Source organism: Neoarius graeffei, chromosome 22 (genome assembly GCF_027579695.1).
Source record: "Neoarius graeffei isolate fNeoGra1 chromosome 22, fNeoGra1.pri, whole genome shotgun sequence".
Lineage (NCBI taxonomy): Eukaryota > Metazoa > Chordata > Actinopteri > Siluriformes > Ariidae > Neoarius > Neoarius graeffei.
The window spans coordinates 56,542,088-56,556,830 of record NC_083590.1 but is presented as its reverse complement, the minus strand read 5'-3'; the positions used below and the strand labels follow the sequence as shown (position 1 = coordinate 56,556,830).

The following is a 14,743-nucleotide window of genomic DNA, read 5'->3' as shown; positions in this document are numbered from 1 at the left end:
TACCGAAACAATATGAATGAATGAATGAATGAATGAATGAATGCAAAATGAAATTATTTCTATAATACTGTTTACAACATTTTGTTACGTGATAATAAACATGCCATTTCAATGTTATAATCTTGGTCTACCGTAATATTTCTTGAGGAATGCAACTCCGTAACTTTTGACAGATGTCTTAGCCACCCCTTTGGGTATACCCAACGAAAGCCAGCGTGTGTGGTGACATTGAGGACTGCGGGTTTCCAAGGTTGGACTGCTGCTTCTGTTAAACGACCTAAATTGCCGAATGCATGCGTCAAAGCACACACTGAGTTTTATTAAAGACCTTATACCATTTCACTTGCCCTTACCCATTCGGATCTGGAAGACGCTTTACAAAAAAGGTGAGAGCGTTCTAACATGCATTTCAGTCTGCTCGCGGCCAATCTAATCCAAGGGGCCTTTTCAACAAGTGATCTGTCGTGCAAGTTGGGCAGAAACACGCGTCAGGCAGGCAACATGTAGGCCTACAAGTCAGTAACCTATTCAACTAACTTTCATCCGAACTTTAAGTTTTCTACGGGGTCGAGCCACCGTACCAACTCACTCGGGGAATAGGCTCATATCGGCCAAATAGGGAGACGTCTTGGAGAGAAACGTGAGAATGCAAGATGACAGTATGTAGCCACTGCAGGTCACTTATTTTTCAGCATAAGAAAAAACCCTTTGGTTTGACACTTCGCACCCTAATTATGTTGCTTCAACGTCGCGCCCTCCATGCAATTTCAGATTGACAGACATCGCGAAGCGCAAAGGGTGGAGGCTGCATGGGTGAGGGTGATCGCAAGTGACCATAACTTTGCAGAGTAATTAAATCACAGTGCTGCGCACAGACAATGGTGTGGTTTCTTGATTATTTTGTAAAGCATGCACTTAACTAGTCATTAACAGGAAAAGGTGTGTGATTTATCCTTTATCCACCCCGACTGTGCCATGCGAAGATGCATTCTGCGTCTTCAAAATTCCCCGAAGTCGGCACCGTGCTATCTGTAATCTAACTCTAAACAAACTGTAAGTTATACTGGTTAAAAGTAGGCCTATCTGAGAATGATTTTTCCCCGTTTTGAGGTAGATTTTGGGGAAGGTGTTTGTGAAGAAGGAATTAATCGCCTGTTCCAAATAGCCGCCTAGTCTCTAATACGCGCCGGGTCTCTTACGTGATTGAGACAAATAATCGCCCGGGCTATTATTTGGTATTTTACGGTAATATTATGCAGAATTTAGTTCAGCCTTTTGGTCCGGCCCTCCACACAATTTTCTGTTTCTCATGTGGCCCCATGGGAAGAATAATCGCCCACCCCTGGTTTAAAGTGATCTGCATTGAAAAGAACAGTGCTTTTCTTTCAAAAATAAGGACATTTCAAAGTGACCCCAAACTTTTGAACGGTACTTTGAGGCCCTGAAATGAAGGGATTGTGTTTTAAAAAAACGCTTTAGTTCCTCACATTTTTATGCAATCATTTTATTAACCCTCTGAATTAAAGCTGAAAGTCTGAACTTCAACTGCATCTGAATTGTTTTGTTTAAAATTCATTGTGGTAATGTACAGAACCAAAATTAGAAAAATGTCCAAATATTTATGGACCTAACTGTATGAAAGTTGAATTAAATTATTTAAAAAAAAAAAACCCCTCATATGATATTCCAATATTTTGAGATGCACTAGTAAATGTCAGCTAGCAAGACTGAGCGTCAGAAAAATCAATTTCTTCATCTGGAGATCATAAAGTTCCTCCCTCGGGCACTTTGTGAAACTGGGCTTTAGAGTGCAGTTCGGGTGAGTGACGGTGAAAATGTCGAAACCTCGCAGTTTCCGGCTGAAACCTTTCAGCACATCGCCGCTGAACGCAGCTCTGCTCCTGTGTGGCTGCACAGAGAGGAACCCCAGTGAGCAGGCAGGTCCAGGAAACACGCAGAACCTGGCAGCACCGCGAGAGTGCTGCTGAATCCGGGTACCGACACCGACACCACCCGAACCGAACACACACTGGACTCGTGACGAGCTGGAGACCCCTTCCTGAGCGCGGGGTGTTTATTTACACTGTTAGCTGGTGAGTAGCAGGATACGTTCTCTTCAGGTTAGCCACTTAGCTAGCTAGCATGATGCTAAGCGTCAGGTTTTCAGCTATGGAAGAGTTCATGGATGACCTCGAACGCCTCAGGGATGACAGGAGGTGGATCTGGTCTTGCTGGATTAATAGAAACGATGCTAAGTGACTAGCTGAGATATATTTGACCCAGCTGTACAATCTTCCAGTGAGAAACAAGTTTTACACAAAAACATAAGAGCTGTGTGACCTCTCATCTCCTGACTCCAGAAGAATTGTTGACTGAGGTAAAGAAAGATGAACAGCACTAAAGCGACTGCTCAGTGAGATAAGGGGAGAGAAGTCTTTCCAGGTCAGCAGTTCACGTGAGCTTCATCTTCTAATCTAGTGCGACACAGAACACCTCAAACTTCTGCCGCAGAACCTCAACCGCTGCACCACTGTTCCCCCAGACTGCTGGCTTCCGACTCGGTGCAGGAAGGCACGGGGTAACGTGTGAAGCGCAGTCATAAATCAGTAATGTTCTACACATCCTGCAGCTCAAGGCTACAGATTTGCCTGAAGTTTGATTAACGCCGGCCTGCGATGACTTGGCAGCTTGTCCAGGGTGTACCTTTTCTCTCGCCCACCGACATAATGGATGATTAACACCAATTTAAAACGCTTAGCTAATAGTTCATCTAATAGGAGCCGCTGTGAAAGACACTCAGTGCGTTTACATGCACATAGAGAAAATCGAATTTCTGCCGTAGCTCGACTGAAATTGAAGTTCTAAATGCCATGGAAACACCTTAGCTCGGCTGAAATCGAACCGAACTGGATTTCTCGTAATCGAGCTACGCGACCTAGATTATGCGATTGTAGCCGAGCTACTTAGTGCATGTAAACCCTATCGAGCTACGTAGTCGAGCTACTTACTTCAGCACTGCCCCTTCCGGAAGTGACGAGACCACAAGCAGGAAACACAACAGCCTCGGTCGGCATGACAACAGTAGTAGAAACGTGCACTTCTGGAGCAATGAGGAGATAGAGTTCATGCTCATTCAGCTTAAGGAGTTTTTTATATATATATTAGTGCTGTCAAAAATGTCACGTTATTAACGCATTAACTTGACTCAATTTTAACGGCGATAATTTTTTTATCACGAGATTAACGCTCTGTGACATGATGTTGGTTTTTCATAAGCTTTGGAAACTGCCAGGAACTTGCAACAGAGACAAACGATAGCAGCTAGACTGTAATGCCCCGCACAGCCAGAGTCCTGTGTCCTCCTCTCTAAGAACCAGCGCGGGCAGGGCGCGCTAGTAGAGATGGGATTTATGGCTCTTTGATGGGATCCGCATCTTTGTGATCCGTTCTTTGAAAAGAGCCGTTCAAAAGATTGGCTCATTTGGCTCTTTTTAAATATTTATTCAGTTTTAAGAAGACAGCGTCTAAAGAAGCCAGATCCCTCTGAACTGTAAACTCAATGCTATCCCAGAAATCCTTCCTGTAATATGCAAATTTGGCCGCCTCTGATTGGACAGCGCGATGCATCAACAGGCAGAAAGTGTAAAAGTACAAAATGTGTTAAGTGAGCTGAAACAGTAAAGATCAGATTCAATGCAATATTTATCAACGAACAACTTAAAGTTAATATAATAGTGTACTTTATATCATAATCAAGCATGTCAAGCCTACAGTCACTGTGTAACCTGTCTCTCTGAGTTGTAGACTAACTCAAACAGTAGATCACTTCACTCATGGTTCTTTTGCTAGCCCCGGTGTTCGGCTTAGGTTTAACTTTGCAGTGGCTGTGTCAAGACGTGTTATGCTTTGCAATACAAAGCAAGCCCATTCACGTTTTTATGCTGATAAGAGAATTACAATGGTTTTTCATGTGACAAAAATGTGCGATTAAATTGCGATTAATCGCGAGTTAACTATGACAGTCGCGACATTAATCGCGATTAAATATTTTAATCGCTTGACAGCACTAATTAATATATATATATGCAGACTGTGCAAAGAAGCCCCTGAAACAGTCCAGCACATAGTAGCAGGGTGTAAGATGCTAGCTGGATCAGCGTACATGGAGAGGCACAACCAAGTGGCTGGGATAGTATACAGGAACATCTGCAACCAGTATGGAATAGAAATACCCAAGTCCCAATGGGCCATACCACAGAAGGTGGCTGAGAACAACAGGGCCAAGGTTCTGTGGGACTTCAGCTTCCAGACTGACAAACAGATCCTGGCTAACCAGCCGGACATAGTGGTGGTGGACAAAGAGCAGAAGAGGGTGGTGGTGATAGATGTGGCGATCCCAGCTGACGCCAACATCAGGAAGAAGGAACATGAGAAACTTGAGAAGTATCATGGGTTGAAAGAGCAGCTGGAACGGATGTGGAAGGTCAAGGGTTGCGTGGCCCCCGTGGTAGTGGGGGCACTTGGGGCAGTAACCCCCAAACTGGGAGAGTGGCTCCAGCAAATCCCAGGAACAACATCTGAAGCCTCAGTCCAGAAGAGCGCAGTCCTAGGAACATCGAAGATACTGCGCAGAACCCTCAAACTCCCAGGCCTCTGGTAGAGGACCCGAGCTTGAGGATGACATGGATACCACCCCCCCGCCGGGGGTGAGAAGGAGATTTTTTTTTTTTATATATATATATATATATATTAGTGCTGTCAAAGTTAACGCGATAATAACGCTTTAACGCGATTTTTAAAAAATAGTGCCGTTAACGCAAATTCTAATTTGGCCCTGCGAGTCACCCGTAGTTCCTGTTGAGGCTTGTCACGCGTTGCTTCAATAAGAGTACGTGTGAGTGATGGAGAAAGGCATAGACATATAAACATCCTCACCGCCATTTTGGATGGGGCAAAGTGGAGATTCTTCAGCCGTCTCTGGTATAGCGTCTAGACAGTAGCCGAGAATAAAGATGCCTCATTCATGTGCTGCGTTTAACTGTACCAACAGGTTTACCGTCCAAACGAGATCACATGGGATTACCTTTCACAGGTGAGACTGGAAAAATACTTTTCAATCCTGTTCCTTCAGTCTTCAGTTTCCCAGCTCATCTCCGCCGGGGGGGTGTAGAGTTATAAGCAGTGAGAATTAGAGAATACAGTGCCACACTATGATGAACGTTTTTGAACGTATGATGAATGTTTTTATTTTTATCTGTTTTTTTCTTCTTTTATGGCAAATACTTCTCTTCAAAAGAAACTAATGAAGAGTAAAATAAAACATTTTTTTATTTTCACAGTGATATGCACTTTATTTTTCATCCCTTGGTTTTCTCATCTAATATGGAAGTTATGGATGTCAGTGGCTGTGACAAGACGTGTTATGCTCTGCAGTAAAAAAAAAAAAACATTGGTACAAAGCAAGCCCATTCACTTTTTGTATGCTGATAAGAGAATTACGATGGTTTTTCATGTGACAAAAATGTGCGATTAAATTGCGATTAATCGCGAGTTAACTATGACAGTCGCGACATTAATATTTTAATCGCTTGACAGCACTAATATATCGATGTTGCTGTCCTCGTTGTTATTCTTTTTGTGAACACGGAACTGATAACTTTTATACTCTTGACTAGCTCTTCTTCATGACGACAACCGGAAGTGTACCAACACGATGGGGTGTGTCCAGGGCTCAAAATTAACTTTTTTTCTTTGTGTCCCCCAGTGGTCCCGAATTCTGTGCTGTATTGTCCCGAATGGAAGCAATAGTGTCCCCATTTTTTTCCTCTCTGAAATAACCAGTGGTTAATATTATCATATGAAGTTGCTATTATATTTGTAACTATGCGATTTTGAACCCTTTATATCATTTTTACAATAAGTCACAAGCAACACATGTCCTATACATCATCTACTTCAAAATTACAGTTATTGCATTTTCAGTTTATTAAACTTTGGCGATCTCACTGTATGAATAGATACCCGTTAAATGTTTCAACTCACTACATCTGCAGTACACTTTAGCGGAAAATAAGACCCCTTTTATGTTCATTTCATCTACTTATACCTTGAATATCTGTTGGCACTTATAAGGCCAACTTATAATTTTCACCATTACCGTTATCCATTTTTATGGACTTTCCATTATCCATTACCGTTATCCATTTTTATGAACTTTCCGTTATCCATTTTATGAACTTTCGCTGCCGGGTGCAAATGTTAGCAACATCAGCATAGTGCCAGGTCCGAGCCTAGTTGTGCTGCTGACTGACTAAACTTTCTGAACTAGAAAGACACCAAGAAAACTCACTTATTCTGTTGAACGGTATCTTCCGTCAATATCATCCACATCATTCCTGTTGTATTTTATAACGTGTCCAACAGTGTTCATTCAGTTCATTCAGTTGCTAGCGTTGCCTGCAGACCAGGCGATGACACTTTGGATCCTGAAGGTCCCGGAGACGTTATGTCTGGGCTTTCAGTTTCTTCCCCACGGTCGGTCCGCTTCAACCACTTCAGCATTTTTGTTCTGGCAAGAGTCGGCGCAGCGTGTGCGCTAGCAATTCCATTCCAAGTCCATATAATGCGGACACCGGCTGAAGATTCTAGAACAGAATGCGCTGCTCTGTAGCCTACGGATGCAGGTGCATTGAAAGTGTAGCTGCTATGTATTTTTCGCTGTTAACGTTTTAAAATTAAAATTGACAAATTAGGTGAATGTCTACGTATGTGTTACGGCTTTGTAAATAATATTAATGTAGAACTTTTTTTCTAGATCTATTTTTTTCCATTGTCCCGGGATTGTCCCAGATATGATAATTTTGTGTCCCGATGACATTTTTTATGGTCCCCGGGACGTCGGGACACCGTTAGTTTCGAGCCTTGGGTGTGTCACGCCATCTGTGGCTTGGGTGCACAATGTACCTCACACAATAGCTCGATTTCCTTGTGTGCATGTAGGATTGGATTTCTCTGGCACCCCTGCTGGGACCCTTGGCTCGATTACCGACAGCAGCTCGATTTGGATGTGCATGTAAACGCACTGACTGAAGCTAAGGCGGAATCACTTCGTGGTAGATGAGGCCAACCTTGAGCTTTCTGGAGGTCAACCGATACGTGTTCCGGGCCCTTCTGTTTGAATATCTGACCTTGTCAACATGGAGGACATTGCTTCCATCCTCAGTCATGTTGAAAATTGCTGTGGGTCAACGCCGGATTAATTCATCCATCGCAACCATGAAGGCATACGTGGGCTACCATAGCATTCCATCACAACCATTAAGCTCAGAATGTTCATGAAGCAGCATTCTGCACAAAGTGAAAAGTTTGCCCATCTTGTCGTGGCCATGCTGTGAAACCTGTACACGCTGCTGCCACTGGTTTTACCGGCATCTTCTGTCTTGGCTACCGTGGCTTATTTGCATATTCACTCCACCCACACTTATGCAACGGATCACCTCTAAAACCTGCCGGAATAGCCACAGGAGCCCCAGCCACAGTTCTCACGGATCAACCAGCGATGTGAGACCTTGGCATACGACACCAGCAACAGTTGAAATCTAACACACATGAAAACTTTTGGATTTTTTCACAGAGGTGGAAATCACAACCCTGCAATATCTGTTATCATCAGAGTCCAGTCGTATTATCCTACATATGGAACCCAGTACTAATCCGAAAATGGGCTAGGGGAGGACGCTCTTAGCTCTCAGAACAGCCACAGTTCTTCATGGCATGGGTTCTACAATATGTTGAGAACATTTCTTTGAAATTTTGGTCCATGTTGACATGACGCAGGTAATCACTGCAGATTTGTCACTCATCCTGTTAATCTCCTTTTCTACCACATCTCATAGGTGATCTGGGGACCGTGGAAGCCACTGAAGCACACTAAACTCAGCACTGTGTTCATGGAACCAGATTGAGACGACTTTTGTGACATGGGGTCTCTTTACACTGGAAGTGATCATTATAAGGTGGTAAATTGTGGCCGTAAAGTGACGTACCTGGTCAACAACAGTACTGATGGCATGAATGAACAGGTTTATGGGTGTTCCTAATAAAGTGTCTGGTGAGTATAATTTTAATATTATGGTTAAATGGGTCTCTGGCTGCAAAATGTTTTGAACCCCTGTTACAGACGATGCGGTGAGCCTCAGTCATTGTAATTAAAACGAGGCAAAACAATATGTCAACTTTCATTTCTCAGCTAACGACGTCCTTTTGGTGGTAAATTAACGACGTTTTTGCATGTAAACAATAAAAAATGTGCGAAGACCAACCTAACTCATGATGCTTTTTTTTAAAAATAAGGAAAAGATAAGATGTGGTATGATCGAGCTCGTGTTTCGTGTAGGCTGTTGATAGCAAACTGGAGAGGTGTGTGTTTCTCTTTGTTGTATAATTAAACTCAGGCCCTCAGTCTGTGATTTATTGCTGGATTAAAACATCTGTCTCCATGACAGCCAGCTGTGTCTGTACAGACGTTAAAATTTTCAGTGTATTGTGGTAACTCTGTACAAGGTGCAAGCAAAAAGTTCAGAGATTGTTCCTGTTGTGAAGGAATGGAGGCGTGGGCGGTAGGGATGTTAACCGATGACTGTTTGACCGGTGGTTGACCGAATCAGCGTCAACCGGTTAATTTTTTTTTTGGTTGTCGGTTAAAAAAAAAATCAATCGTTTTGAAGCTGCCGATTTTGGAGCGGGGAACCTGGAATTCCGTGTTGTAAACGCTTGGGCCATGCCATGCAGTGTAAGGACGACAGCTGACAAATCAGAAACACCCATTCAGTCATGTCCCGCCCTCCCACCCCAGTTAAAGACAGCTGACAAATCAGAAACACCCATTCAGTCATGTCCCGCATTCCCGCCCCAGTTAAAGACAGCTGACAAATCAGAAACACTCATTCAGTCATGTCCCGCCCTCCCGCCCCAGTTAAAGACAGCTGACAAATCAGAAACACCCATTCAGTCATGTCCCGCCTTCCCGCCCCAGTTAAAGACAGCTGACAAATCAGAAACACTCATTCAGTCATGTCCCGCCCTCCCGCCCCAGTTAAAGACAGCTGACAAATCAGAAACACCCATTCAGTCATGTCCCGCCCAGCTGCCACTCGGCGAAAGAAAAGTGTAGACACAGGCTTTTTAGCTTACAAATTACTATTCTGTTTTTGTTTAATTATTAGAAGGCCCATGGAGTTTAGTCCTGCCTTGGCCAGTGCATTCTGAAAGTGTTTCGGTCTGTAGCCAACAATTGCAGATCAGATCTCTCCACACAAACTAAAGGCGCAGATGCCGACTTTTTTTTTTTTTAATCGCGCAGATCCGTTTTCTTTTGGGGGGGGGCGTTGGAGTGTCTGATTGTAATTTCAAGGTGGATTCTGTATTAAAATTACTAAATAGGCAGGTGCCGTTGCAGTCCATGACGCGTGGGGGGTGTGAGAGGAGGGCAGTGGATCGGGGGGCTGCACGCGTTTGCGCGGAAGCTGCGCAATCAGTAGATCAGAATGCGCACATTAAATTTTGTGCGGCTTTCTGATTTGCTGTTTTCTTCTCGTGCTTGTACTTCCTGTGTTTCGTGGACTGTGGCGGCATTTGCTTATATGCAGAATTTGCTTTGATGAAGTTGTGGTCGGACGCTCCAACGCCCCTCCTTGGGAAAGGAAGGTCGGATCTGCGCGATTCAGCCGTGGAGAGGGCGCCATCCGCCAAAAGGCGCGCCGTTTGCATCCCTGTTAATTCCAATTCTAGAATTTTAAACTCATAGGTTAACCGACTTTAACCGGCTAATGAGGCTCGGTGGTCGGCCAAGATTTTTTTTAGTTTTCGCCATCCCTAGTGGGCGGTAACTTTCATGGTGACGATAAAAGCGTTTTGGGAAACGTGCATGTGTTCATTTGTGACTTTTTATACAGAGAGCAGATGTCAGATTGAGTGTCAAACAGCGAACTTTGAAATGCTTTGCCAAGCCTGTGGAGGTGTTGCGGGTGGCATCCAAGCGTCACAATTCAGCTGGAGCAATCCGACGATCCTGAAACACAATTTTCATGCTCATGAAGCGTTTTAAGGTCCGTTCTCCAGAGTTTGATACGATTTGTTTGGTCTCGACTCAGGTTTGAGGTCCATAGTAAAATCACAATGCGACGTCATGCAGCGTACTGACTCCTGAAAGTCTCTGCTCACTCCTGCTGCATGACCACACCGCGCTCCTTTTGTTCACAACAGGGACGGTCTCTGAACTTTTTGATCGCGCCTCGTATATTGCCTTTTTGCTTCTTGACACTTATGATTTAGCTTATACAGTACCTGATTTTTTTTTTTTTAAATATGAATTTTGCTTGAATACTCATTCCAAGTATTGTGCTGTGTGTGTGTGTGTGTGTGTGTGTGTGTGTGTGTGTGTGTGTGTGTCTTTCTCTCTTAGGCACTTTTGTCATCTAGATCAAGATGAGTAGATCCCAGGACTGATCAGCAAACCAGAGGTTGGGATTGGTTCACACTCTTCCAGCTGCCATTCAGTAGAGTCCCCACACAATTTCCCTGCTCCCTCCCTGCTGGATTCAGCATTTAGATCTGTTTTAGATATCCTCATTACCAGCTGTAGTCATGCCCTGATCTGCAACCATTTCCCTCGTCTTTATGGAAACATTTCTGGTCCTGATTTTTGTCAATCATCCGACTAATCCTCGGGTCTGAACTCGGACTTGGAGCTCCAGTCCACACAACGTGTTGCCTGGTTTATCTTTCCTCCTCCGCTGTCGGTCCACTCCGCTGGCCTTGGTGGTGGGAGCCAACGTCTCTGCTGGGCTACAGCAATGCTCAGCTGTCTACTGCGAGGTAGGAGCATGTCTCAGAGGCTCAGCATTTTGCTCCTACTCTTTGGCCTGGCCTGGTGCCTGCTGCTGCTGCACTACACTGTGACGCAGCCACGGCACCAGAGCAGCGCCGAACTGCGCCAGCAGATCCTGGAGCTGAGCCAGCGCTACGTCAAAGCTCTCAGCACAGAGAACCAACATCTCGCAAGGTCATATAACCCGTCAATGGCTGGATACGGTAAGGCTCTGGTCCTCCTTGACTTGTGTTCTGACTGGCGTATGAGTTGCCTTGGATAAAAACACATGCCAGATTCGTGTGGATCCGAGAAAGAACGACGTTTCAGGCTTTTTTATAAATGCTTTATCTGCTGAAAGCACTGTGCTGGAGTTCAGGTCATTTATAACTGCAGCATAATTTAACCTCTGGATTTATTACCAAGGTTATACTGTGGTTATTCACTGGACTCTTACACACCCGGATCCTGATTTATAGTGGACTCGCTGTCCACTTTATTAGGAACACCTGTGACATCAAATTTGAGAACACCTGACCACCCCAGGTTTGCTGATGAAAATTCCAAGGGGAAGACATACTTCCTAATAGGAAAAGGACAACATTTCATGTCTCGGTCATAAATTTTTCTCAAAAAATAAAATTAAAGGATATATGTGGGGTGTTTTTAGGCCTCTTTCAAACATCGTGTATTAAGGAGATATTTTAAAATTGCAATATCTAGAAAACTACTTGAGCTCGGTCCATCAAAAGTTTGAGAGTAAATATCTGGTATGATATGACTCTGGATGTGGGCTTTCAGGAGTAGCTCAGGTTTAACAGAATGCTGAGTGCTTGAAATCCCTAAAAAATCATGGCTGTGTAGCCTCCGGCAGCAGATTGGAAGATCTGTAGAAACCATCACTTTAAAGGTCGAGGACTGATTTTTATATTACAGCTTCACATGTACAAGATTCAGTATATAACAGATGCATGTACAGTACAAGACCTGTTAAAGCTTGAAAATGGGGGAGGGGGAAACAAACCACACGTTTTCTTCCCCCGGTACGACCCAAATCCCAACGGATTTTTTGGGAAGAACAAGTTTCTTTTCATCTTGTATCCAAAATTTGTGATGTTCTCGGTCATTTTGCCGAAGAGTTTTTGAAATACTCCTGTGTTTGTGTATGGCAGCCTCTGAGTGTGTATATATTCTGAAATGTGTAAAAGACAATGTTTTCAAGATCGAGGGCTTAAATTCCATACAGTGCTTCTCATATACAGTGTCCTGCAAAAGTCTTGGCACTATAAAACTTTGTTATAGATTTCTATTTTGACATCTACATTATCGTCAGTACAAAAGCATTTTAGAGTCCAAACGTTTTGTATTGTTTTCCAGCACAAAATTAAACGTTTCAGGAAAAAAAGTTTGTATCTGAGCAGTATATTCCATCAGAGAGCGCTTTTCAGATTAAAAAAGAAAGCATAATGAAGGCTGCTGGGTTTTGGTGTAAAATGAAGAAGTGAGTGTGACAGTCAAAGTGTCCAGAAGAACTGCGGCTGGTTCTGTAAGATGCTCAGCAAAACCTACAGATCATTTCCACATAAAACTGACCTCACTGGACCTGAGACGGATTTTTATATTTATTTTTTACTTTTTTTTTATATAAAGCAAAAGGGCGTCTCTCACCAAATACTGACTTTTTTTCATTTATTATGGCTCACTGATTACTGTTTATAGTATATATATTTTTTTTTAAATGTTGAAACATTTCATTATTTTTTTTAAGCCATTTTTGGTCGACAGCATTTCTTTACACGTGCCTAAGCCTTTTGCACAGAGCTGCGTGCGTATACGCTCAGTAAAATAAAATGTGAACGATTGCTCCAATCACATGAGTTACAGACAAGGACGCTGTGGCAGTGGGGGCGTGGTCAAGCATCGGTCTGTGACAGGAGGGTGGAGCCGGGGAAGGTGAGTGGCAGATTCGCTACACCTGACGGTAATTAACCTGTGTTTTGTGTGTGTTTTCCCAGTAAACCGCTCCCTATTTTAAGAGGCTGAGAGAGAGCAGAGGGAGCGCGACCCGGGAGTGGAGGCTGAGAGTGTGTCTGTGTGCTGCGAGTTCTTTTAGACTGAAAAGTTTATTAATAAAATACGCAGTTACTACCTCCAAACGTTGTCCTGCCGTCCTCTGTGCTCCACCCACGCATTGTCCGCGCTACAGTGGTGCCGAAACCCGGGAAAAGGTGGAGCACCAGTGCTACAGCTCCATGGAATCCTCCCCGTTCGCGGACTTGGTCCACGCCCTCGCCACGGCTCAGCAGAGCCAGCACCAGGCACTCGTCACGCTCCGAACGGAGCAGGAGCGCCGCTTCGAAGCCCTGGTGCTGGCTCAACAGGAAGATCGAGAGGCGTTCCGGCGGCTCCTCGCGTCGGCGGGGTCCACCAGCGCCCCGGCCGCGGGCCCGTCTCCCCTCACTGTGACCAAGATGGGCCCGCAGGACGACCCCGAGGCTTTCATCACCTTGTTCGAGCAGGTCGCCGAAGCCTCGGGGTGGCCGATGGAGCAGCGCGCGGCGCGCCTCCTCCCCCTCCTGACTGGAGAGGCGCAGCTGGCCGCATTACAGCTCCCCGCCGACCGCCGGCTGGCCTACGCTGACCTTCGCCGGGCCGTCCTCCAGCGCGTGGGACGCACGCCGGAGCAGCAGCGCCAGCGCTTCCGCGCGCTGCGGATGGAGGAAGCCGGCAGCCCGTTCGCGTTTGGCCAGCAGCTCCGGGACGCCTGCTGGCGGTGGCTGAGGGCCGAAGATCGCGACGCCGAGGGAATCATCGACCAGGTGGCGCTGGAACAGTTCGTTGCCCGCTTACCAGCCGGAACCGCGGAGTGGGTCCAGTGCCACCGCCCGGCGTCGCTGGATCAGGCCGTAGGACTGGCGGAGGATCATCTGGCGGCTGTACCGGCGGCAGGACAACGGATGACATCGTCTTCTGTCTCCTCTTCTCTCTCTCTGTCTTCCCCCCCTCTCTCTCTGTCTTCCCCCCCTCCTCCCGTGTCCCGTCCTCGCCCCATTCCCCCACCACGGAGGCGGGGGCCGGCCCCACCCCAGCCGGCCCGCCGCACCCGTGGTGCCCTCCCGTTTCTCCCTTCTGTGTCTGTCTCTCCCCCCCCTCAGGTGAGTGAGCCCCAGAACACAGTTGCAGAGGGGAGGCCCGGGCCGGTTTGCTGGCGCTGCGGGGAACCGGGCCACCTGCAGCAACAATGTGCAGCGATGGAGGTGGGGGCGGTGGTGCGGATCCCCGACGCGCCAGAGGCTGCCCTCGATCGGGCCGGAGCGTATCGCATACCGGTAAGTGTACAAGGGGCTACATATCAGGCGTTGGTGGATTCAGGCTGCAATCAGACCTCGATCCGCCAAAGCCTGGTGCAAGACGAGGCATTGGGGGGAGCACAAGGGGTGAAGGTGTTGTGTGTACACGGGGATATTCACAGCTACCCGTTGGTGTCAGTCCACATATATTTTAGAGGGGAAAAATCTATAGTGAAGGCGGCGGTTAATCCTCGCCTTACCCACTCTTTGATCTTGGGGACCGATTGGCCGGGATTTCGGGGTTTAATGGCACGCCTAGTAAAGAGTGGGTCCTGCCGGTTGACGGGGGAGGGTCCCGGTGTCGCTTTGGCTGGAGCGGCGGTCGCAGAGCCGTCTACGTCACCTCCGCGACAGGGGGAGGAGCCGCCGGCCCCTCCTCTTTCTATTGGGGAATCCCTCGTGGATTTCCCACTGGAACAATCGCGAGACGAGACTCTGCGACACGCGTTTGACCAAGTGAGAGTAATCGATGGTCAAACGCTCCAGCCGAACGCCACCCCGTCCTTCCCCTATTTTTCCATTTTGA

The 14,743-nt window shown here is 46.1% G+C and overlaps 1 protein-coding gene across 1 annotated transcript in view; it reads left to right on the top strand.

The window, feature by feature from the left end:
- The first annotated feature begins 1,841 nt into the window (after positions 1-1,841).
- Positions 1,842-14,743, top strand: part of ccdc126 (coiled-coil domain containing 126) — a 34,552-nt gene continuing 21,650 nt past the window's right edge. Inside the window, exons 1-3 of the mRNA XM_060905006.1 lie at positions 1,842-2,093; positions 7,896-8,110; positions 10,463-11,091. Of these exons, the coding sequence (XP_060760989.1) occupies positions 10,854-11,091 (238 nt within the window). The 5' untranslated portion in view covers positions 1,842-2,093; positions 7,896-8,110; positions 10,463-10,853. The remainder of the gene's footprint in view (positions 2,094-7,895; positions 8,111-10,462; positions 11,092-14,743) is intronic.